The sequence below is a fragment of the Equus asinus genome, chromosome 6 (assembly GCF_041296235.1).
Source record: "Equus asinus isolate D_3611 breed Donkey chromosome 6, EquAss-T2T_v2, whole genome shotgun sequence".
Lineage (NCBI taxonomy): Eukaryota > Metazoa > Chordata > Mammalia > Perissodactyla > Equidae > Equus > Equus asinus.
The window spans coordinates 80,776,229-80,802,466 of NC_091795.1; the positions used below are offsets into that span (position 1 = coordinate 80,776,229).

Genomic DNA, 26,238 nt, shown 5'->3' on the forward strand with positions numbered 1-26,238 from the left:
GTGAGCTGAAGGGGCTGTTTCTTGAGGATGCTCTAGAGAAGATGAGAGTAAAATTCTGGCTGCCAGTGTCCTGGAGCGAAGTCAGGAAAGAGGGCTGGTGGAGTCCCAGGCTTCAGTGCGCAAGAATTTATTTAATCTGCAGTTCTCAACGCGGCTGATGTCCCCAGTGCAGAAAGTCTCTGTGGTCTCTTCCCAGAGAACAATCCTCCAGTCGTCTGCAGGGACCAGGGAGGGGCTGTCACCCCACAGCGTCGAGTGGAGGGGGAGGCCTAGAATTCCAACTGCTTTTCAACACTGTCAATCAATCCGGCTTTTAGCCGACCTTCGTTTCCAGTGTGACCAGTGCCCCAGTTCCAGAGCCTTTAGAGGATTCCGGGGGGGTAGAACAGGTTGATAACCAACTTTACCCCCCATGGGCTCAGGGTCCTGCTCTCTCGTGTCTGGTGGGTCAGTTACCACTCGTTCCTCTGCTTCCCACGTAGGTCACTGTGTGACTGCTGCTGTCCTCCCGTGTTCTCTCTGCTGTTATGGGTCATGCCTCTAAAGACTTCCTTTAGTTTCTGTGCGAGTCAGAAGGGAGCGAAAATAGAGGCGAGTGTTCAACGTGTCATCTTTACCCAAGAATAACACCTGCATTCCTAGTGTTCAATAGAGCATTTCAAAAATACCCTCTCCTCATTGTTGCTGTCTCAGAACCTTCCACACAGACAGCAGCTGCCCCCAAACTCTTCTCTGGCTCTCTCTGCTCCCAGCCTCCCGAATGCTCCACCCGGCTGTTGTCTTCAGAGCTCCCATGCTGTCCTCTCTCGCTTCCCGTCCCCACACCACCCCACAGCCCAGCCAGGCTGCTCTGGGAGCTGCCCCCCTCCCCAAGGACCTCTGGGAACTGTCACTCCTTGTCCTGTTGATTATCAGAGGGAAATTCCCATGGGTAAGAGACATTTTCTGGAGTCTGATGGATAGGCGTTCTTACACCTGGTTCTTGTCCCTTCACCCCATAAGTAGCTATGATGTATTTACTGTGTGTTGTGCACTGAGAGGGCTTGGGGACTCGCAAGGCCTTTTCTCATGAAATTCTGGGTAAAGAGTAAAGAGAAAAAACCACAAGCCATGGGGGCTTGGCAGAGCTCAGATTCTGACCCCAGTGCCAAATGCTGGGCCCAGACAGATGCACCCAGGGTACCCTGGGCACGGGCCCTCCTAGAGAGACCCAACCAGAAACACCTTGGTCATGCTCTGTCGGCATCCCTCCCCACTTCTTAGGATGCTGAGTGGCCTCTGGAGCAGCCAGGCAAGTCTAGGCACAGCATCCCTCCCCCAGGGCCCCAGAAAGACCTCCCTGGATGCCGTCCTATGGCTGGGCCAGGGCCGGGGCTTGGTGCTCAGGCACCTGGACATCAGCTCTCCCTTGGCCGCAGCCGGCTGAGTTATTATCCACACTGACAGCGGAGGGAGCAGGGATCAAAGGGTAGGCAGTCCATCCAAGGAAAACACTGCTCTTATAAATGACTGTCCTGCGTCGTCTGGCAGAATCCTAGGCTGGAAGGGGTCCCAGCAGCCGTCGGGTCCCTGAGCCCCTTTTCTGTGGGAGACGGCACACTTGGAGAGGTTTGAATCTGCTGGTACCACTGAGGTCCGGATGGGAGGGCAAGCCGCTGCTAGACTCGGGAATCTGCCTTGTGTGGTGTTTGATCAGCTTTGTCAGAGCCTTTTCGTGGCCACCACCTCACCGCACCCCGCAAGGGTGGGGAGGCCTTTACAGATGAAGAAACCCAGGCCCACAGACAGGACAAGACCCATACAAGGCCGCAGCGCTGGGCAGAGGCTGAGTCAGGGTGGGAACCCAGGCATCCCGCTCCAGCCTCAGATCTGCTGCACGACCTGAACTCCCACCACATCCTTAGGAAACGCCATTTGAGGCTAGATCCCTGATGGGGAGCTGGCCTGCCTGCTCCTGACACTCACCTCTTGTCTCCGTGAGCTCAGGGCAGTCCTCAGAGCACCCATATTACCAGAGAGCAGGGGCGTGAGCATGTAGGGGAGGCAGCAGCCCGGGAGGGGGGGCGTCTTTGATCACCCACAGCCCCGGCCAGGACAGCTGGAGAGTGGTAATCCTCATGCTGTATTTAGGCCACTGCCCTGAGCCCCTCCCTCACCCTCAGATATTCTCCCTGGCTTGCTAAAAAAAGAAAGATTGGATGGTTGTAGCAATTCTGCTTTCCAGCTCCAAATATCCGCTGCCACTGGTCACGTGCTTCATGGCTACAAGCTCTTTTCATGCTGGGCTTCATCCGATTCTCACGGCAGGTCTGTAAAGCATGGTGGTATCTCCCTATCCTACAGATGAGGAAATTGAGTCTCTGAGAAGTTAAAAGCTCTACCCAAAGCCACACAATTGCAGAAATACTTCTATTCCTTCCTTGCCATACTTCTCCATCTTCTGGAGGAAGATGAAATCAAGGTCACCAAGCAGGTGACACATGCGTGTGTGTGTACATGTGTGTGGCGGGAGGAGAAAGGAGGATAGGAAGGAGCTGGTGGCCTGGACAGTTGGTGACTGAGGCGGGAATGGCTTTTCCCGTCTCTGGCTGGGACCCCCTCAAATGCCGCCCTTGGGCAGCAAACCACACATTAGCGGCTCGTGGATTTGGGAGGCCTGTACTCAGGCCCCGCTCGTTTTGGCATGGCCCTTCCCAGAGCCCAGCCTCCCAGACTCCTATGGCAGGCCTGGGAATTGTCTGCTTCCCAAGTCCCCAGGCCAGGCCCCTCCCCTAGTACCCGGACTCTGAGTGGAACAAATGTTCCAGTGAAAAAGAAGAGAGAGAACAAAGGGGCAGGCCTGCCCAGTGAGCGCCCCAGCCCAGCCTCCCAAGCTCCCACCCCGAGGCCCCACCTCATAGGCCCTGCGGTCACTCTGAGCCTTTCATCTCACAGGAGAGAAGTAAGCTGGCTCTCGGAGCACCGCCTCCCAAGATAAATACTGGGGGTTGATCAGAGACCCAGCGCCTCCCCAAGTGGAGCGAGAGACCTCAGCTCTCACTCACCCAGGGCTGCAGGCGTGCCCACTGCAGTCTGTTCAGCAGAGTTCAGGCCAGCTGGCCACCCCGTCCCACCCTCCCAGCCTGCCCGGAAATCCGTGCTATGCTGGGCGCTGTGCTGGGATGTCGCGCACACATCATCTCATTTAATCCTCAAAGTAACCGCAGGGAGGGAGCTATTATCCTCACTTACAGCTGGGAAGCAGAGGATCAAAGAGGGTAAGCAACTGGTCCACAGTCACACAGCTGACGAGAGGCAGCCACTCAGCCTCCAGCGCTCGCTCCCCCTCCCCCAAGGGGAGGGTCCTGACTCCCTGACGCAGAGTCAGAGCTGGGAGGGCAATTTGGCAGCTGGCTTCCTCCCTGCATTTTCAAGCATCATTAGATCTTTTTCTGACAACTTCATCAGTTAGCAGGGTTCAGAATTGGCAAAAATCCTTATTTAGACATTCAGCCAAAGAATTAAGAAGTGGTTGGTTTCAGAAAAAGCTCCATGATGTAGGACGCAGTCTTTGCTCTGGGCTGAGCCGTCAGCAGCAGAGAGGTGGGGTCTGGCCTCCACTGACACCAGCAGCCTCGGGCACGTCACTGCTCTTCTCAGGGCCTCAGTTCCCTCATCTTCCAAATGGGTGTGACAATGCCTCCCACACAGGTAATTAGGAGAGACTAGAAGGTGGGGAAGACTCTGTGTTCTAGTGGTAGCCTTTCCCTCTGCCAGCTGACTGGCTTTGGGCCAATTCCTTCCATCTTCTTGGCTTCAACTTGCTGTCTGGACCCCAGGGCCAGGCACGATGACCTGGGGCTCTAAGTTGGAGTGATGGGGTATAGCGAGCCTGAGGGATGGCCAAGGGCAGCCCCAACCCCAGGGCATCCTGGTGGGAGATCTGTGCCCTGCAGCCGCTGCCTGTTTGTGGTGCTCCCAGAAGGGGGCGACCTGTAGCATTCCCCACACTGCTTGCCTGGGTGCTATTCACTCAACCCGTGCTCCCCATTGCTGTCCAGTGGCAGAACTGAAGAGGGTTTGTTTTCCTTCAGGCAGAGCCTGAGCGTTCCTCTGCCGCCTCACACGTCGGATCTTATCGGACCCTCTCATCCACCCTGGGAAGCAGCTACTGTTATTGTCTCCAGTTCAAACCAGAATCACAGCAGGACCATTGATCACATGCCCAGCTGTCCTTGCTTCTTAACACACTTCTCATTTCTGGGAGGTAGCACTCCTCCAGCCAAACCCACCCAGGCCTTTCACTGGCTCTGTCCATGATGGATGCGTTCTCTTGAAGCTCCCAAGAGCTGAATGCATCACCCTTGCTTGGAGTGCTTTAGAGGCGCTTTGGCACTGTGGAAGGCGACCGGGCTCTGGAACCAGGTGGGCCTGCATCTGAACACTTCAGGACAAGTCACTCAACTCCTTGGAGCCTCGGCTTCCTTACTTTTAAGATGGAGATGACAAGTCCCCTTTTCAGGGCCACAGCAGGATTTACGTGTCCCCAGCCCTCCCCATGGGCACACTGCATCTCCTTGCTTCTCCCTGTGACGTGGACCTGGGAATCAAGGCAGGAAGGACCAGCCCCAGTGCCGGCTGAGGAAATATGGGCCCCAGGAGGTAGAGGGACTGCCCAGTGGCAGAGCCAGCCAGTGACAGGGCTGGGACAGGGCGCCGTGTGTGCCCTGGCTCTGCTGGGCTGTGCCTGCTGGGAAAACAGCTCACATGTCTGAGGTGAGAAGTGGATCAGTTATCCTTCCAGAGGTGGGGGCTCCTGCCTCCCGCTGCAGATGACACCGACGGAATCATCTTAAAAGTATTGTTCACACCCAGATTCCCCAGCGGCCCCAAGGGAACAGGCTGCAGAGGGCTCAAGGACATGCTTGTCCAGCACCCTGTCACAGTCCCGCACTCTCAGAGTACAAGATAAACAAACCCCGTCTCAGCTTTTCAAGAGTCCTGGTCCCAAAGGCCCTTCTCAGCCTGTTGGCCGGAGGCTTTATTCCACTCGTCTTTTCTGATAACTCCATTTGTGCCCCCAGAGACCTCAGACTTGTTTAAAAATAGAAAAATAAACAACATTGTTCCTGCGGCGCCCCCGCCCTGCTTTGGGCCTCCTAACGAGGTGCTGGCCAGGCTGGCCAGGGCTCTGTTCCCAGGATTTTCCACCCTCCGTAGGCCCCGGGCCTGCCGCTACCTCCACAGGGACAAGACACCCCGCAGCTTTGAAGGGCTTCCCAGTGGCCTGAGCAGCCAGCGTGGGGGAGGCGCCGTGTCGCCTGTCTGGAGCTGTGAACTGCCCCCGCTCGACACAGCTGGGATGTGGGGACACATTCATCCAAGCGCAGAAAGACAGGCCGGCCCAGCCCAGGCCCAACCACAGAGGGACCCACTGGGGACCTTCCCCTCCTCTTAGCTCTGGCCTCAGCGCCTGGTGGAGCCGCAGGCCCCTTCTGTGTTCTGGGCGCTGGACGAGGCCCCCAGCACACAACCCCTTAAGTCTCCCAGGCTCGTCAGGCTTGTGATTGAAAGTCCTGGACTACGATTTGCCGTTTGTGTATGACCTCAGTTTTCCCTACCTGGAAATCGGACCTAATGATAGCAGCCCTGCCTTCCTCAGAGGGTTATTATGAAGGTGGGATGAGAGAATGGATGTGAAAATGCTAAAATGCTGCGGGAAGGTGAATGGGATTTCAGGCATCCCTCACAGAGGAACAGCATCTGGAGGAAGGGAGTGGCTGTGCCCCACTGAGTGGTGGGACCACACAGGGAATCCTAAGTGAGCATCAACCTCACACCAGGGGCTTAGAGGGAAAGGGGCAGGGTCCCTGGAGAGCCCCCAGGCTGTTCACCGGGGTAAGCAGGTGGCTAAGAAATGGGGGTGTTCCACCTGGAGAAAGACTTGGGAGGACATAATCCTCTTCACATGTTTGCTGGTGGCCGGAGGAAGGGGAAGATGAGTGGAAGAAGTGACACTGGGGTTGGTTTCAGTTGGCCTTCAGGCTGACATTGCTAAACAGAGAGCACTCGTGAAGCAAGATGAGGCTCATTCAGCAGAGAGTAGGCTCCCTGCCCCTGGTGGCCTCCAGCACGAGTGGCAAGAATGCGGCGTAGGCGGGTCAGGCTTGCATGGGCTGGCCCACTTGCCCAGGAGGCTGAAGCAGAGACTGGGAGGAGAGATGATCAGTGTCTTCTCATCCACTGAAATCCCTGCGTCCTGAGGCCCCGCCAGCCTCTGGGAGAGGAGTCACCTGCCTCCCTCTTTCTGCCGAGACCAAAGGCCAGAGGGCAGTGCTCCCAAGCAGGTCAGCCCCGTAGCCAGGGGAACTGAAGCAAATGCTGTGACCAAGACACCTCTTCTCAGGCAGCAGGAAAAGCAAAGATCAGAAATGGGTTATTTTCTGAGACGGCTGGAAGCAGCTACCGCATCCTGCCTCCTGCCCCTGTGGATTCAGAGCCTCTCCCTTGTCCCTCATCCCATGAGTGACCCCAGGACTCAAACGGCACCCCCTTCAGGAAGGTAGTCAGGGAGAACAGCTGGCAGGACAGCTCGGGATCAGGGGTGGTTCCTTCTCTGCTCCAGCAGTGCCCTGCCTGGTCGGCTGCTTCTGCTCTCTCTCCTAGGCAGATGGTCACCTAGAAGAGGGGGAGTCATCAGGAGAAGATGGGCTGTCGACAGGGCCGGGCAATTGAGGTGGCCTCGCCTCTATCTTCAAGTGCCATCCTCCTTAAAGAGGCAGCAGGGACCCTGGGGAGAAAGGGATGTGGGGCACCACTGCGCTTTCCCAGTCATGCAAACCAAGAGGGTAGGACGGCAGCACAAGGGAGCCAACAATGCTTTTAAAGCCTGGTGGAATCATCAGGAAAAAAGCTCACTACTTACTGGCTACCAGCCTTTGGCTCCATACTCTGTAGTATGCATCTGGAAATGTATGTAGTATGTATGCAGTATGCAGTATGTATCCATGTATCTGGAAAGGTATAGACAAAGAACTGTAGGCCAGCTTCCACTGAACTTCCATTCTCGTGGAGCATTTCCTGCCAGGTCTTCAGGAGAAGAGCATCCCACTAGCCCCTCGCTGGGTCTGGGCTCCGCCTGGGGCCCCACCCTCACTCCCTAGAAAGTAGAGCAGAAGCTCCTGCCTCTAACCCCCTAAGAAGAAAGGTTTGTTTGTTTGCTTAGCAAATTGTCTCCAGAGCGTACTTTCTTTTTTAATTTGCTTTTTATTTATTGTTAAAATAGTATGTCAGCATTAAAATGCATTCTCTACAAAGCAATCCCTTAGCACCCAACCACCCTAACAGAAGTTGTCACTTTCTATCGCCACCTTCTCCCCCTGGGCACACTTTATTTTGCATCACTGTGGACATACAGAGATAGTTTTATTTTGTGCTTTGTTCCCCATTAGGAATAAATGCTTCTTCCCGTTGCTCCATAGTCTGTGTGATTATCATTTAAGGGTTGCATAATTGCACTGAGTTCTGATTTCCTAAACCATCCTCTCATTGCAGGACATTAACATTGTTTCCAATTTGGGGTTTTTGCAGGGTGGGAGGGTGTTTGCTACTGTAAATAATTTTGCCATAAACCTCCTCATGTATTATTTTCTTTGTTTTCAAAAATTATTTTCTTAATTTAGATTTCCAGGTTCTCCTTGGAGGCATTAGATAGACAAGACTGTCCACTCCGGGAATTTGAACTATGCAACCATTAAAATGATAATTTTACTGACTATGTAGCAACATGGAAAACATTTATGCCTCAAGGGGGGATAAAAGCACAAATTAAAAAACGTGGGCTCTTAAATATTTAAGTCAATGATAAAAGAGAGAACCCTGTAACATATCACCAGAGACCTCTCTCCAAGTTGACATAGATGCATGAAGGTCACTTTGCTTGTGGGCTTTCAATAGGTGCTTGTGTGTGTGTTGCGGTCCAATCCATTTTCTCCATCCTCCATGAGGGTACTGTGTGAGCACTTCCCCAGATGCGCTTCAGCACTGCTGACACTGTGGCCGCAGGCTGCGTGAGCTCTCAGCATCTCCTGCTGAATTTGCGGCCAGGCCCAGCCCCAGGTCTCCTCCTCCTGCACTGCCGTCCAGCTGGTACCATCCTGGAGCGAGCTGCTATGGACCTAGGTGCAGAACTCCATATCACTTCTGTGACCCGGCATCAGCTCATCCTGCCACTCCTCAAATGCCAAGATTCATAGGACATTTCTCTCCTCCCCTTGGTCCTCCGTGAGCCAGCATCGGCACCCATCGCAGCACACTCCTTGCCTCTCAGCCTGGACCCGCCTGCTGACCCAGGAGCTTGATGCCTCCCTGTGCATTTTTTCCATTTTGGTGCAGCATCTTCCCGGGACACACTCCATGCAAAGGACTCAGGTTTGAGGGTCAGACAAACCTGGGATGAAATTCCTGCTCTTCCCTCCTCTTATTTGGTTAAGTTGTTTAACCTCTCCGTTCTTCGGTTTTCTTCATCTACGCAATGAACTTATCGAGAGCTACCATTTGCGTTGGTGTAAAGAATAAATGGGGTGACCGTGTGGATGTGGCTGACACGGCGCCAGCTCTACGGTGAGTGTTTAACAAACACCATTTCCCTTCCTTCCTTCCTTCCCGTCCCCTTGGGCCCAAGGGAGAGCAGGGACAAGGTGTGATGCCCAGTAGGCACTTGCTGAATGCCTGGGTAATGATGTATCGTGGTTTGCTGGCCCTTAGCACTCAAGGGCAGCCGGCTATGATTGGGGCAGTGTTCCCAGGATAAAGCAGAAGGGGAAGATTAGGAAGTTGGGGGTTTTGAAAGTGCAGTAATCCAAAATATCAGGGACTGAAACAATAAAGGACCTTTGAGTTGCTTCAGTTTGGGCTTTGTGGTGTCTAAAGAGTCGCTGGGCATCACTGAGAGAGAGTAGCAGCTATTGGTGACAGAGGGGCTGTGGTTTGAGTCCACTTCAGTTTCTATCAGTTGATTCAGAGTGAGGGGCAAAACAGATCAACTGTTGTTGCCTAGATGTGTTGATAAAAGAGAAATTGTTGTATTGAGGCAAAGACACATCCTACAGAGTTCCCAGGGTGCCCCGGGATGGGTGTCCCCAAACAGGTGCAAAGCAGCCCCGACACCGTCTGAGGACCCCTCCTGCTTACAGACGGGAAGGCTGCTTATAAACAGCAGGCCGGAACCAGGAGGGCCGTGGGGCGCCGCACAGCCCTGCTGCCCGTGAGAAGCAGGGAGCTCTCCTTCTGGGCAGTTCCCTAAACTGACCCGGTGCCTGCTCTGTCCCGGGTGACCTCGTCATGTTAGTTACCGTTTCCTGCTTTGCACACACTGCCTTTAAAGTGCAGGTACAGATTGTATTTTAATGGAGTTTTATATTGGCCGTTCGCAACTTTGTTTACATTTTCCGCAGAAAAACATATAAACTGTTGTCAGGCTCCCAGCCTGAGCCACAAGTTGACGCTACTCCCGGTGCAACACCATGAAAACAGAGAGAACAATCCTGCTGCAATACTAGGGGGGCCCTGATGCACCTGGGGGCCTTCCTACCCAAAAAATCATGTTGAAATGGCTGCGAACTACCTTCCCTTTGAGCCCTGTGAGAGTACCAAGCCCTCCTCCATTCTTCTGTTCTTTATGGGGAGGGGGGAGGGGGGGCTCATAAGGGACAAGTAAGAGGGGCTCTGATGTCTCCCGTGTTCCTTCTGCCTCCATCTCCTGCACATCTGCTTCACTTCATATTTACCCAAACAAAACCCTTGACCTGTTGACTGATTTCCACAAAAACCCCACTCATGCCAAGCACTGGATGAATTTGGTTCCAAACCACTGAAGGCTGGGGACGGGGTGGGTGGGTCCGTGGAAGGGTCCCATCTTGGAACGTTTGCATCCACCACCTCCCTTCTCCTTCTTCTGTCTGTCCTCCTCACCCTCCACCTCCCAGAGGGCCTCCAGGGCCCCCACTTCTCCCTCCCCTACTGGACAGAGATCTCCTCTCTCCATCCAGGCCTCCCCGAGCAGAGGGGTCTCCCCACTCGCAGGACCCACCTCCCCAGATGCCAGTTGCTTTCAAGTGTCCAATAGCAATTTTTTTCTCGTTATCCTAGTAAATCAATAAAACAACGAAGCTGTAAGATTGAACTAGAGAGTTATTCATTCAACAACGGCACTTTATTTGGTGCTCTGGGAGAAGTGGTTTCCATCAAAAGGGCCAAGGCAGTAAATGAAAACATTTCCTAAATAAATCTGGCAGAAATTGGAAGAGGGCAGAAAGAGGGAAAACAGTTAGAGGACATGCTTGTAGCAGAAAGTTTATCCCTTCGAACAATGAGGGTGCAGAGAGAGCAATGAGGGAAGAGAGAGGGCGCCACTTGGGTTGAGGGTGACAACTTGCCAGCCTCTGCCCAGGCCTGGCCTCAGCGATTGCAGGAGATGGGGACGGAAGCTAGAGGGAGGAAAAGGAAGCTTTGTGAGGTGTCGGTGCAAAATCAGTGTTTTCAGGTCGGGCCTTTGCTCTGGGCTGAGGCTGGAGGCTGCTGGTGCTGTCCACTGCTTCACACAGTCCCCATGCCCCTGCATCCTTGCTGGCTGGGAGGCTGTGTCCTGGAGGAGGTGGGGGAGGGGCAGCATCTGATGTCATGTCTCTGCCATTTATTAGCACTGTGACTTTGACCAGGTCACTTAGTGTTGTCTAAGGACTGGCTACATAAAAACCACCTGGGCAGCTGGTTCAGATATAGATTTTGGGGTCCTACCCTGGAGGTGCTGGTGCAGAAAGCCCATGGTGGGTTAAAGAAAGTGATTTTTTTTTTTTTTGAGGAAGATTAGCGCTGAGCTAACTGCTGCCAATCCTCCTCATTTTGCTGAGGAAGACTGGCCCTGAGCTAACATCCGTGCCCATCTTTCTCTACTTTTATATGTGAGACGCCTCCCACAGCATGGCCTTACCAAGCGGTGCCATGTCCGCACCTGGGATCCCAACTGGTGAACCCCGGGGGCCCCCGAGAAGCAAAACGTGAGAATTTACCCGCTGCGCCACCGGGCGGCCCCAAGAACGTGAATTTTGATTAAAGCTCCCTGCGAGGACGCAGACACCTAGCCAATGTGTTAGCTTCTCTGCAACTTGCCATCCTCAGCTGCAGAATGAGGTTGTGCACAGGTAGGCGCTCAACGTCCCCTTCCGACCCCTCTTCTTAGCAGAGCTGCTCTCCCTGAGTCCCTAGAGATTTCACACGGAGGGCGTGCCTCTGGCCACAGTTGGCAGCTGACCCTGAGGAAATACCGGCCCACGGGCACCCACTGGAACCAGAATTAACGTTTCTGCTGCCCATTGTTGGGCAGTGTGAGCTCCTGGCAACCTGTTGGCCCAGGTAACAACTTTGCTTGGGAGCTCAAAATGTATAGCTGCCAGGGGCTGGGGTGCTGGTAATACCGATGGAAAGATGATGAAGTTGGGGTGGGGAGATTTCTTCTGGTGGCTAACGTTTATTGGGGGCCTGCCACTGCCAGGTGTTTTGCAAATATGATCTCATTCCATCCCCATAAAACCCCATGAGCCAAGTCTTGATTCTGCCCATTTTACAGATGGGAAATGGAGAGGCTCAACGATCTGCCCAAGGTCACACAGCTGATTTTTGTGGTTATTTTTATCACTCAGGAATTTGATGTTGTTTAATGAGTTGTTAACGAGCTGTTAAAAACGGCAAGGTACAAATGTGAATAGACACTTACCTATAAAACGGGTAAGTCTTTTTCTCCTGTAATAACTGTTAATAAGCCAATTAGGGGACAACTGGTCTTTTTAGTTCCTTTTTTGCTGTTGTTTTTTTCTTTTTTGCTCAGCATTGAAAAATTGAGATTGTATAAACCTCAAATGCTGCAACGTACCAAAATCTCGTAGATGTCAAATAAAAAGTTGTTATGCCAACTTAGCGTCAGCCTGACTCCAGAGCCTCTGCTCCTTCCGCTCAGCAGCCCGAGCCCCACAGCACAACGCCAGGTCCCTGGACGCCTGGTGCCCGCCCCCCCACCCCGAAAACTCAGGCCTGCAGTCCCCTGAGCACCTCTGGCCGGCAGGTAGCTCTTCTAGAAGGTTCCCCAGGACAGTGGCAGGTACCCATAGGCCTGGAATCGGGGGAGAGACTGATCTGGTGGGTCTGAGCCAGGTTCGGACCACGTGGTCCCATGGATGTTTAATAATATTTAACATTTTTACTGCCTTGCTCCCCTATTTGTTCCATTAGCGATCCGCCTCCAGCTGCCGGCAGGACGCATCCTCAGCCTGTCGCTGCCAACCCATCTGTCACTAGGAGACAGCTCCCATACAGGCCTCTCTGTTTTTAGACTCAGGAAGGTGGAACATCTAAAACACAGAGACTGTCCCTTTCTTATAAACAACTGGCGGGAAGGATGCCTCGGGGGCCTGGCCAACAGAGAGAGTGCATTCACCTCAGTGAATTTCTCATCCCCCACGCTCCCCGCCCCCAGCTCCCCTGAAATGAAAATGTCAGGCTTCTCTCCACTTGGTGACCAACCTGGGCCTTTCAGGGGTTCCAGGATCTAGGTTAAGCCCAATGTTGCCCTCCCCTACATTTTTATCCATCCAGGTAAAACCTGGGCAGCCTGGAAGGGGAGGAGAGAGCTGGCGGGCATGCGAAGCAGGAAGGGGAAGCCCTGCGGCCTTGCCTGGTTCCCTAGCCCCCTCCCCACAGCATCTCCCAGAGTGCCACCGCATCTTACTCCCTGCCCACTCTGGCCTCAGCCCCTGCTCTGTCTCTGTCTCCTGGCTTGTTTCTCCTTCTGGCCTCTTAGTCTGTCCTACCTCCCAGCAATGTTACCCTGTCCTAGCTCTTGTCATTTCACTTTGCTTGGACTGGATTCAAACATTTCTCCTACGCTGTCTGTTTCTGAGGAGACTTCTTTAAGTGCCCAGGCTGGTCTCATGCAGGACAGAGGTGGCGTCTCCATCATTGGCGGGGGTTGGCCCAGGACCTCGTTCAGTGCCTGGCACACGGTAACTCGCCTCATGCATTTGCTGCAAGGACTTGAAGTTCAGGCCGTGAGCTTTGAGTCTTGCATCCCTACCTGAGGAAGCCACATCCTTCCGCTCCACTGGTTTGTTCTCTGGGCAACTGCCAACTGGCAGGAGGGTGGGACTCAGGACAATGCCTCAAACCTGGCCTGCTCTGTGTGTGCGGGAATGTGATGTTGAGAAATTCTGGGGGGAAAAATTAAATACCCACTGGGTCAAGAATAGCACTATAGACAAAGCATCGAATTAGAGGTTTGAGTCCTTCTCCTCTAGGCATCAGTTCCTTTCATTCGTGAAACAGAGTGGTAATATTTGTCTTGCCACCTGCTGGCAAGATAGTCACAGCCTAACGGAATGCCTTGCACACAGTAGGTGCTCACTCATGTTGGGTTTGAGAACTGACTGAACGACTCCAACTCAACACTGCCACCTTCTGGTAGAGTTGCTCTAGTGCTGAAGCGTGACTCATTGGTTCAGACAGAACTAGGAATTCCTCCTGGGCAATGGTGTTGAAGGAAGAGAAGGCTTCCCTGAAAGGGCATCCTGCTCATCTGTTCTCAGTTCAGCCCAGAAGCTCCATCCATCTGTGGCTTCCAAGCCCCTGCTCCTGGTGACAAGCTCATCCATTCCCTCGGGGGCAGTCACTTCCCAGATGTACGTAGCCCAGGAGCACAGGGTTAGCATGGGCTCCACCTGACAGACCTGGAATTCCTGACCCTCTCTCTTTTCCCCTAGTGACCAACTCCCACCAATGGGTGAGGCCTTTTTGTTCATTTAAATAAACATTTAAGTCCTTTCTTTTCTAATATAAGCACTTAATGCTGTTAATTTTCCTGTACACACTGCTTTCATGGAATACCACAAATTTTGATATGTTGTATCTTCATTTTCATTTAGTTCAAATTATTTTCTACTTTCTCTTGCAATGTCTTTGACTTTGAGGGTTTTCAATAGATCTTTCTGTTATTGATTTCTAATTCAATTTTGTTGTGGTCAGAGAATATATTTTGTGTGATTTAAATCCTCTTAAATTTATTGAGACCTGCTTTATATCCCAGAATGTAGTCTATCTTGGTAAACATTCCAAGTGCACTTGAAACTAATGTGTACACGGTTGTGTTGGGTGCAGTGTTCTGTAAAATGTCAAATAAGTCGAGTTGGTTCATAGTCTTTTCAAGTCTTTTATATCCTTAATGATTTTTTTGGTCTACTGTTCTATCAATTAGGGACGTTCTATCAATTAGAGGGATGTTGAACTCTCCAGCTATATATGTGGATTTGTCTCTTTGAAAAGGATTTAAAATGAGGGAAAAAAAAGGTCTTTTATATTTACTGTCATATTTATCATTTCTAGCATTCTTCATTCCTTTGGGTAGATCCAAGTTTCCTTCTGGTATTTTCCTGCTCCGTGAAGGACTTCTTTTAAATTTTTGGTAGCTCTGATCTACTGTTGATGAATTTCTCGGCTTTTGTCTGAAAAAAAAAAAGTCTTTTGCCTTTAGGTTTGAGAGATATTTTTGCTGGGTATAGAATAATAGAATGAGAGCTTCTTTTTTTCATTCAGAGTTAAAGACTCCATTGTCTTCGGCTTGCTTTGTTTCAGACCAGAAATCTAGTGTCATTTTTAGCTTTGTTCCTCTATAAGTATGTGCCCCTCCCCTAAAAAATGGTTTTTCTCTTTATTACTGGTTTTTCGAAATTTGATTATGCTGTACCTTGGTGTGGTTTTCTTCAAGTTTCTTCCACTTGGGATCTGTTGAGCTGCTTGAATCTGTGGGTTTCTAGTTTTCCTCATCCTGCTTTCCTCTACCTTCTTGAACATATGTAGTGTATTCATAATAGTTGATTTAATATTTCTGCCTACTTATTCTATCATTTGTGTCATTTCTGGATCTGTTTCTATTACGTGGTTTTTCTTCTGGTTGTGGGTCTCATTTTCCTACTTTTTTATATGACTGGTAATTTTTTATTGGATGCTGAACACAGTAAATTTTACATTGTCAGGTGCTTAGTTTTGTTGTATTTATTTAAATACTACTGAGTTGTGTTTTGGGATGCAGTTTTGGTACCTGAAATAAGTTTAATTCTTTCAAGGCTTGCTTTTAAGATTTATTAAGGCAGGTACCGTAAACCTTCTATCCAAATTTCCCTAATGTTAATATCTTACATAACCATGGTACATTTATCAAATCCAATAATAAATTAAACTTGATGCAACACTACTAACTAAATAACAAACTTTATTTGGATTTCACCAGTTTCCCACTGATGTCCTTTATCTGTTCCAGTATCCATGCCAGGATCCCACATTGCATTTCATCTTCATGTCTCCTTAGTGTCCTCAAATCTCTGACAGTTTCTCAGTGTTGTCTTTCATGACTTTTTGGAGAGCACTGGCCAGGTCTTTTTGTAGAATGCCCCTCAATTTGGGTCTGTCAGATGTGTTCTCTTGATTAGACTAGGATGATGGATTTGTGCAACGAGTCCCACAGAGGTAAAGTGCCCTTCTCTTCATGTTGTGTCAGGGGGTACGTGATATCACCATGACCTCTCACTGGTGATGCTAACCTTGATCATTTAGTTAAGGTGGTGTTTCCAGCTCTCTCCTATGTCAAGTTACTTAGTGGACAGAGCTGGAAAATATATGTATGTATTCTAACTTACGTATACCACACACCAGAATTTATTTCTGTATCTTTCCATCTCTCTATATTAAGATACCCATGAGTTCATATTAAACTCTCTGACCAATCCAGCACCACATCTAGCCCTCCCCCCTTGCTTATTTGTAACGTCTTTTTGTGATGATGAGAAACTTGGCTCCTGTTATCTGTTATTTATTTACCTACTTGTTCAACCCCAATATCCACATAGTTTCAGAATTGCTAACCCTACCCCTGTGAGAAACAAGTTTGCCATCTGGAGTACAATGCTGGTTTATAGTTCTTTTTGTCTTTAGATTTATAGTACCCACTCAAAACACCATTTGCCAGAGTCACTTGGTCAGTTCCATTTTCCCAATTCCTTTCAGTGAGGTTTTGTCAGACATTTGTAACATAGTTACTTTTATTTGTCATGGTCTGCATTTCATCCAAGGTTCACCATCATCCTGGGTTTTAAATTTATTTTAATTTTTGTGTATTTATTTTTTGCATCTGGTAAAGTCCACTCATTGTGGTATATGATTCTATGGGTTTAAACAAACACATAGGGGCGTGGATCCACAACCATAGTACCACCACACGGAACAGCTCCATCACCCTAAAAATTTCCTTGTGAGCCTCCTTTGTAGTCAAACCACCACTTGTTTGACTACACCAGTCTACACTGGTTGGACTACACCCCTCCTCCAACCACTGGCAATCACCTGTGTGTTTTCCATCCCCATAGTTTTGTATTTTCCAGGCTGTCATACAAATAATCCCATATAATATATAGACTTTCGGATATGACTTCTTTTACTTAGCAAAATACATTTAAGAATCATCCACATTGTTGCATGAGTCAGTAGTCTGCTTCTTTTTATTGCTGAGAAGTATTTCATCATATGATTGTACCAGTGTTTGTTTACCCATTCTCCTGTTGAAGTACCTATGGATTGTTGTGGCTTGCCTTTTCACTCTCTCACAGATATCTTTTGAACAACATAAATCCTCAATTTTAATATACGCCAATTTATTAACTTCCTCCCCTCATGGTCAGGGCTTTTTGTATACTGTTAAAGAATCTTTGCCCCAAGGTCATGAAGATGTCCTCCTAAGCTTTCTTCTTCTTCTTCTTCTTTTTTTCTGTGAGGAAGATTGGCCCTGAGTTACATCTGATGCCAATCTTCCTCTTTTTGTTTGAGGAAGATTCTCGCCGAGCTAACATCTGTGCCAATCTTCCTCTGCTTTATGTGGGATGCTGCCACAGCATGGCTTGACGAGCAGTGCTAGGTCCACACCTGGGATCTGAACTTGCAAACCCCAGGCCGCTGAAGCGGAGCACACGAACTTAACCACTACAACACCAGATCGGCCCCTCCTATGCTTTCTTCTGAAAGTTTTATTATCAGTTCTCCACATTAAGTCCTTGGTCAATCTGGAATTGGTTTTTGTGTATGGTATGAGGTTGGAATCAAGATTCACTTTCCTCCCCATACGGATATCTACTAAACCCATCATCACTTATTGAAAACTCTCCTTTCCCCCACTCCATTGCAATGTCACATTGTCGCAAATCAGGCAGCCATATATGTGTGGGTCTGTTTCTCGAATCTCTGTTATGGCCATTGGTCTGTTTGTCTATCCTTGCACCAAAACCATGCTGAATTGATTACTAAAGCTTTAGCATAGATCTTGATGTCTAGCAGTATGAGTACTTCAGCCTTGTTCCTCTTCTTTAGGGTTGTGTTGGCTGTTCTTGCCCCTTTGCGTTTCCATATAAAGTTTAGAATCAGCTTTTCAATTTCCACAGAAACATCAGCTGGAAGACTTTAACTAGAATCACGTTAACTCCATGGATCAATTTGGGAAGAACCAATATCTTAATAACATTGAGCCTTCCAATCCATAAATATGGGATATTTATGAGGGAAGTTTTCAAAGGCACTAAAACACACAAGGTTTTGTTACCCTCTTCTCCCAGGACACAGGGTCTGCTCATCCAATGTTGTACAAAATACGAGGGGCCTCTCAGGCAGCACTTCCCTCAGGGAGACTCTGCTCCCATAACCTACGGCCGCCACTCAAGACCTGATAGGGGCTGCCTCTCATGTACCCCTCCCCACAGACACCTTCATCCACTCCCTTCCTTGATAGATGCTTTATGTCTGTTTAAAAATATAAACTTTAATCATTTCATTTTGATAAGAGTTGGTAGCAGACAAAATGACCAAACATAAGGCATTATTCAAAAATAACAAGCATTAAAAATTAAGGAAGTTTAATTAGCAATGAGAAATTTTAAATGAAATACCGTTTGATCTTTTTTAAAAAAGGAGATCTTAAAAATCAAAGTGCATCAGTGATGTCATTATTGAGTCACTAGTGTATTTTTGTGTGAATTTTTTCCAGCAACTGTCAAAAGCTCTTTTTGACTATGTGCTAGTTGGAGAAATGGTGAGGAGATATTTTTAAGCTAAGACCAAATATTTTTCCTCTGACTTTCATCTTCAAATCAAATCTCTTGTTCAATAACTTTGAGAAGATCTTAGAAAAAAACTTGTAGTTTCCTGCAAGGACTGCAATTTTTTTGTCAACAAACTGTAGTTTCTTTTCCCAAAAATCCCCAGCATTTTGGGTTTATTTTCCTCTTTAGTTTTATCATGCATCAATGGAGATTGCACTACTGAGTTACCTGTATAAATTTCTATACTGACATGTTTATATTCCCTTGTTCAGAACGCCTTCACACTAGGGTACATGTTATTCTTGAAATGGAAGCATTGCTTCATCAATTGTCATCTTCTTTCTCCTCTTGAGGATTGAAGACGTCCAAATGAGTGTAAAATTTAATGCAGGGTATGACTCTCTGGATAGGTCACAAAATTTATTGGTTCAAATTTCAGATTGTTAAAGTCATAGCAACACCAATCTGGGAGAGAGTGAACTGGGACTGTGATCAGGAACAAGCCTTGCTCCCTCTCCTGCCTCTTCCCAGCTGTTCTTCTGTCTGCTGGTGGCTGGCCTGGAACTGAGGACACCAGTGGAGCTGGCACTTAGCTCAACGTGGAGAGCAGGGAGAGGCACAGGGGCAGCATCTCCCGGACCCTTAGAAACTCCCCCTGTAGCAGCACTGCTGTCCCTTTGCATGGAGCTGCGTATGTGCTAAGGATACGTCATCATAGGGGACGTCTGTGCCCCGGGATCTCCCTCTGGGAAGTGAGGAGGCAGGGAACCTGGGGGAGAGGGAGGCTGCTGTTGTTGGAAGAGAGACAGGCCGAGGACACTGTCCTGGGTGCCCACCAGGCCTCACAGAGAACTGTACCAGCTGCTCCTTGCCTCCAGGGCCCAGACACAGCTCTGGTGACCCGGGCCTCGCCCTGCGGCTGACATCTGCCCTGCCATCTTCTCAGGAACAGCATCCTCTGCTCCTCACTCCAGTGCCTCCACCATTCCAAGCCTGAGGGCTCGCTGTGGCCTTCGCCTTCTCCTCTTGGCTTCTCCTTCCCGCAGCGTTTGAACCTATGGGCCTCCCTGAGGTGCTTCTCATATTCGTAGGGACAGTCGTTACTCGCCAGACACAGAACTCTCATTGACTGAAAGTCACTTCTTTGACTTTAATTTACCCTCTATTTTTACACTTTGTGAAAAAAAATTTTTTCTTATTAAAGTAAGTATTTTAAGAGGGTTCTACTTTCAAAGTCTGCACATTTTAATGGTCCCATGCTCTGTCTCCATCACCACCTTTAATGTTTATTTGCCACAAGTCACCATAGTGGAAACAGTTCTGGGCTGGCTCAGGAGACCTGGGTCCTAGGCTGAGTGACCTTGGGCCAGTCACTCTCCTCCCCCCAGGGCTGCATTTCCACATCCGTGATATGAAGGAGTTAGTCTAGATCAGAGACCCCCAGGCATTTTTGATCATACATCCCCAGCAATAAAAAAATGTGGAGCATGCACCCATAATCTGTGTATATTCATTTATAAATTCTGTAACTTTACTATAAGAGTAATATGTTAAGATATAAACAAGCAAAATAAAAAATTTAAAAGTTACAGATTACATTTAAAAGATAAATTCTCCTTTATTTTATATAACAAAATTTCCTCCCTCATAATTTTATTGTTTGCTTATAGTTAATAACAATAGCGTAAGAGCAGCAATGCGGATGGATACGCTGCTTGTTTATTCTTTGAAATCTTGCTTTAACCCTTTGAGAGGGAGCCGTTCAGAGGTCTGGTTCCAGTTGAGTTGATTTTTAATGGCTGTCTGAGCTGATCCAAAGAGAAGAGATGTATCATCGGCTGTATTAAATTATGGTACTCGTTTTCAATCTCATCACCAATCAAAGGCTCTTTACTGAAATTAAGCTGGTAGATGTCCGTCTTCCCTTACGTCAGTCAGTGGCTCTTTCAAGCTAATTGGGAAGCATTGCGTTTTCATATTTTTGACAAATGGACTCAAAATTCACCGACACTCTTCATTTGGATGATCTTCAAACAGATTAGAAAAATCTAGTATTTTCAAATATGCAGATATAAGCATTTTTATAGGTAACACCACATTTTCAACAACAAAAATCTCATTTTCAAAATATTCTCTCCAAAGCATGAGTTTCTTTGGAAAAGCAAGTAGTTCCTCACCCACTGTTAAAACTAGTCGCCTTCACCTTGAAGAGCCAGAAGAAGCTGAGTTCATCTTTTGGTGCTTACCTGTGAGGTCACAAACTGCCAACAGCCACTTATCATAAGAAGCTCAGCGAATTTGGAATGCTTGTCTTTTTTTGGGTAAGAAACGCGTATAATTCTTGTTTAAGTTTGATGGCTATTTTAAGTGCTCTGCCAAGAAATAACCAGCAAACCTCTGTGCAGTTCAAAAGATTTTCATAGTCACTTCCCTTCTGATTACAAATCATTCTGTAGGGTTTACTATATTTTAAACCTTTTTTTAAAAAAGCTAACCACATCAATGCATCCCGCAGCATATCGTGTGCTGGACTTGACTTCTTGACTACAGTCACCTGCAGGAAATTAGTTTCACATGTGTCACCATTCCCGCCCCACCCCAACCCCTTACCCAGAATTCTTTTTCATCACGGAGCAGCCACTCCATCCGTGATTACACTCGATTTTTCCCATAAATGATGTTTTTATTAAAGAAGTAACATACTGTTCCATCCATATCATCTCTTTCCTTCAGAGGGTCACAGAAATGTGGTTCTTCATGTGTTTCATTATTGAAACAGAATCCAGGAAAACCATGCAAGAAATATCTGTACTTTTCTTCACCTATGTAGCGAACCTTCCACAGTGTGAAATTTATTAATGCTTATTTCTCTACATCTTCAGCAATATTTTCTCTGCATCTTCAACAGGATCTGCTCACCATGTTGTGTTCTCTCTATATTCTTGTTACCACCAGCCACACATCAACTGCCCCTTCCCCATCTCTATGACAGTGTGTGTATGAATGCATATGCGTGCACGTGCGTAGATAACAGAGTCACAGGACGCGGTCTAAGGGGGAGTGGATTGGCTTCCTGGCACTCACCTCCCTCCGGTCACTACCAGCAAAGCCAAGTCATGAGGGAGGCCCCCAGGGAAGAGAAGATTGGTATCTCATGCCCTGGTTGAATATGTGCTTAGACAGTGAGCTTGTTGATCTGTCTTGCACTTGTCCGAGTGCAGGAAAACAGAACTGAAGCTGAGACTCGTCGTTCTGTCTGCCTAGATTCTCATCATCTCTACCTCACAGAGAAGAACTTGTAGTTTAAGTACAAGAGGTATCTGCCCTGACATTTCCGTGTTGTTCACTTGCATTTGCATTATAAGCATTATCTTCTATTGTGGTTCCCTCACAGGGATCTTGTTAAGCCACTTATCCATTGTGAGCGTTATGTAGTTAAAATTCGGCAAAGCAATCTGTAAAGCCACTTAGCTGGGTCCACGTGCCCTGGAACACATCACCGAAGCTGGAGTTAGTGTCTGAGGCAGTCAAACCGAGCATTCCTGGGGATGTCGAGGGGAAGGGACGGAGGAAGCACACACGGCGGGAGCTTCTTTGGAAGTTCTAGCAGGGCCGCCTGGATTCGCCCCCACCCCGACCACTCCTGGAACATGTACTTGTATATATGAGTGCAATTAACCGGTCACCTGGGGATCTTATTACAATGCAGGGTCTGGGGTGTGTTAGTTTGCTACAGTTGCTGTAACAATATACCACAACCCCATGGCTTAAACCACAGAAATTTACTGTCTCAGTTCTGGAGGCTGGACATGTGTGATCAAGGTGTCTGCAGGCTTGGTTCCTTCTGAAGGTTGTGAGGAAGGCTCTTTTCCAGGCCTCTCTCCCAGCTTCTGGTGGCTTGCTGGCATCTTTGGCATCCTTGGCCTGTAGACGCATCACCCCGATCTCTGCCTTCATCTCCACACGGTGTTCTCTCTGAGTGCGTGTCTCTGAGTCCAAATTTCCCCCTTTTATAAGGACATCTGTCATATTGGATTATGGACTACTTCCTATTGCCCTCATCTTAACTAGTTACATTTAAATGACCCTATTTCCAAATGAGGTCGCATTCCAAGGTGCTGGCGGTTAGGACTTCAACAGATAAGTTTTCAGGGAGACAATCCCATCCCCCACGCTGGGCCACACCCAGAACTTAAAACAGGAGCTCTGAGGGCGCGAGCTTACAATTCACGTTTTTAACAAGGACCTGGGGTAACCTGCATGCTCACTAAAGTTTGAGAACTATATGGCTACCTGAGGTGACACAGAAAGTCTTCCTTCCCGCCTCAAGTTCATAGGAATACCAAATAAAATTAAACCATAGATTTAATATGTAGCTGAGTTCAAAAGAAATGAAAGAGAAGTTTCCTGTGCGCAGAATGGAGAAATCAAAGCCAGAGAGCTGAGCACTGGCTGGGGCTGGGGCAGCCCCAAGCATAGGTGGACAAGGAGCTAGGCCCCCAGAGGCTGGGGCTCAAGGCCTGTAAGGGAAGTGATGGGGCCACTGCGTGCTTGAAGCAGAGGAACTAACCCTTTGGCGTGAAGCCTGGAGCCTTGAGGAGATACCGTGTCAGTGAAAGGGGACTAGAAAAATCAACCAGGGATTTGCTTCAACTAATTAAAAATTTGAAAGATTGAGGAACTACTGGCCACTCTGATCTGCCCTGTGAGTTCACAGAATCCAACAGCTTTCTTAGCTGAGGTGCAGCCAAGGGAAAGGAATGTTCGTCGGTGGGGAGGGAGGGATCGGGGATCATTGTGGATCACTAGAGCAAAATCGGGATCCAACGAGGCCTGCCAGGAGGCGGGTGGTTTGGAACAGGCCAGTGCTGGGCCCCTGCACAACTGGGGGAAGGAGTCCTGGCAGGTGGGAATGGATTAGGGGCACAGAAAGTGGGAGGAGGAGGTTGCAAAGATAAACTCGCTACTTTCAAAGATTTCCAGGCCTGCTCTGTGCCTTTAACTCTCATTAGGTCTGCCCACCGCTCCACCCCACAGCCCACCCAGCCTGCCCATTCCTGGGGCCCGAGGGAGAGCAGCGAGGTGGCCTTAGCGGGCTGCCTCTGAACTGGTGAGAAACGACTGGGGTGTTTGCTCAGAACCAGGTGGCACTGACATCAGAAGCGCCCTCTCATGTGTTCCCCTGGCCAGGCCCAGTTTAGGGGAGCCAAGCTTCCTAAAATCACCTTACTTGCTTGGCACTCGAATTTGAGAAATAGTCTGGTTTAAAAATGAAAATTTCTGTGCAAATTATACTATCTGTAGTAGTTATAAACAACTAACAGCTACCACTTGTTGAGTGTTATTTATCAGACATTGAGCAGCCTTAGACTTACGCTGTTTAATCCTCACAACAAGCCTATAGGCCAATATAGTATTACCCCACCCAACCCCATAGGTGGGAAAACTTAGCCTCAGGAGATCATGTAATTTGTCTGCACTAAGGTTACTCACTAGTAAACACTGAGGCCAGGACTTAAACCTGGGTCTGTCTGACTTATACATCAATATGTTGACAGTGGCTGACTCTGGGGACTGGATTACAAAGAATTTTTATCCCATTCTTCATGCTTTTTTTTTTGTATTTTCCAAATTTTGTACATAACATGGAGAAAATTAATAACCATAAAAAAGAGTAAGACCAAAATATGAATCCTTAGAAGGTGCATGCAGGAGGTGATGACAGTGAGGAGAGTGATGTTAAACATAGTCCTTCATCCCTGGTACCCTCCATCACACCCAGGGTCCTGGTTCGCTGACCCAGCATCTACTCCAATATTTAATCTGTTGCTGTTATTTTCTTCTCAAACTCAGGACACTGTGCTTCAGGAAGATGAGCAAGGGCCAGGGAGGCATGAACTTGATGGTGATAGAACTCGTGCCTCCTCCTCCTCCTCCCCACCCACAGGTCAACCCTTTCAGAGACCGAATCTGCAGAGTGTTCGCCCACAACGGTGTGTTCTCCTTTGAGGATGTGCTGGGCATGGCATCTGTGTTCAGTGAGCAGGCTTGCCCCAGCCTGAAGATTGAGTACGCCTTTCGCATCTATGGTGGGTGCTGTGGGGGACGGGGAGGGGAGGGGCGAGTGCCACAGAGTACATACCACATCTGGAATCCATTGACATCAGTGCATTGGTGAGGTGGTGTTATTGGGGTTCACTTGGGTATTAATGGGTATTGTCATATTTCTCAAACACTGTAGACTTTTAAAAAATGATTGAGAACTACTACTCCAAGAGATTGATGCCCTCCCCTCCATGCCATCAGAAGCAAATGGAGTCATTGGTGTTGCTACTTCATGGTTGTGGTGTGGGCAGGCCAGAGAGAGGACTACATATGGATATGAAGGAGTTATGCTTGATTTGCATAAGTTAAGAGATTCAACCACTGAAACTGGCTCAGTTACTAAATGGCTGAGAAATCTTGGGCAAATCATTTCACCTTTCTGGGCCTCAGTTTCTTCATTCTTAAAATGAAGGGTTTGAGAAAGATCATCTCTGAGGTCCTATGATATTTTTTGGTCTCTGATTTTGGCTGGGGTAGCCATAAGACTCTGCTAAAGATGGCTCTTCTGCAGGCTCATGGCCCCTTAGCACAGCTGGGATGCCTGGAATTCTCAAAAAGAATCAAAAAGAAAGAAACAAAGAAATCTTGAGAAGGCTTCGAACAGACCATGTGCAAGGCTTTAAGCTTATCGTGGCAACTTCTTGGCCCCAAAGAACTTGTATCTTAGGCTTGAATAGTTTGGCATCTCACCTGCCTTCCTTTCCTGCTAGCTCCTCCCCTATTGCCACATAGTGGACACCAGCTTATTCCTGCCTCATGGAGTGGAGGAGTTTTAAGCCAGATGGACCTATGAGGGCTCAGTTTTCTCATCTGTAAAAAGGACTTAATGATATTTTTGTATCCCACATGTTCTCAGGCTTAGCATCCAGTAAACTCAAATAAAATCACAGATTCCCCTGCTAAGAATAGCTGAGAAGCTCCTATCATACTGTCACTTGCACAGATAGCAACTATAAACTCTAAACAAAAAATAAAAATCAACTACCTGATGGCACTAGAAAGCTTCTAGCAGCAGAGAGTTGACACTTAGAAGAAGGAAATGGTACTGGATGGTCCTCTCCGCCTCCTTTTTTCCTTCTTTTTTAGTTTGAAGGTGGGCTTCAGTGAGCAGCATCATGCAGGACTGATAGAAACCCCGAACTCTTTCTGATTTGAAGGATCAGAGTTTGGAGCACTTCTCCCCTGAAAAGTGAAAAGAAGGTAGAGTCCATGAAAGAAAGCCAGAGAAAGGGTGCCCAAATTTTGTGTATGAACCATGCCCAAGTCTCTTTCTGACCTCTAAACCATGTATACAAAGGGAGATTCAAAGCAGCTCAAGTGAGGATAGAAGAACTCAACAGAGATTTGAGCTGCCACTGCATTTTAACAAGGTCCCTGTGTGACAGGGTTTGCAGTTTACGTCCAACTAATTGCCTGCTTGTATAAAAAAATTCAGCACTCTTTGGAGGAATATAACAGGATCCAGAGTTTCCACAATAAAGCATTTATAATGCCTAAGATACAAGCCAAAATTATTCAATATACAAAATTAAAAAAAACACAGAAAAATGGATTCATTCTTGAGAATGGAGGCTGACTCTGACATGATCCAGATGTTAGAATTACTGACAATTATCTTAAAACAGCTATTATAACCATATCCAATGATGTAAAAGAAAATATGCTCATAATGAATGAAAAGATAGGAATTCTCAGCCAAGAAATAGAAACTATAGGAAAGAATCAAATAGAAAATATAGAACTGAAAAACAAAATATCTGAAATAAGAACAGAGAGAAAAAATATATATGATGAGAAAAAGGAACAGAGCCTTAGGGACATGTAGAACAATAGAAAGGTCTAATGTATATTCAATTGGAATCTCAGGAGGAGACGAGAGAATGAATGGGACGGAAAAGGTATTTGAACAAATAATTGCCCCAAATGTCCTAAATTTGCTATAGGAAACACATTTACAGTGAAATTCAAGAGG

At 48.0% G+C, this 26,238-nt stretch overlaps 1 protein-coding gene across 4 annotated transcripts in view; it reads left to right on the forward strand.

The window, feature by feature from the left end:
- CIB4 (calcium and integrin binding family member 4) overlaps window positions 1-26,238 on the forward strand; it is a 51,444-nt gene that overhangs the window by 15,494 nt on the left and 9,712 nt on the right. For 2 of the 4 annotated variants that reach the window (XM_070512428.1, XM_070512427.1), the window contains exon 3: window positions 24,015-24,250. In XM_070512428.1, coding sequence (XP_070368529.1) covers window positions 24,034-24,250 — 217 coding nt within the window. In that variant the 5' untranslated portion in view covers window positions 24,015-24,033. Of the gene's footprint in view, window positions 1-1,971; window positions 24,251-26,238 lie in introns of those variants that run through there. The other 2 variants (XM_014843532.3, XM_070512426.1) reach the window with 2 other exon arrangements.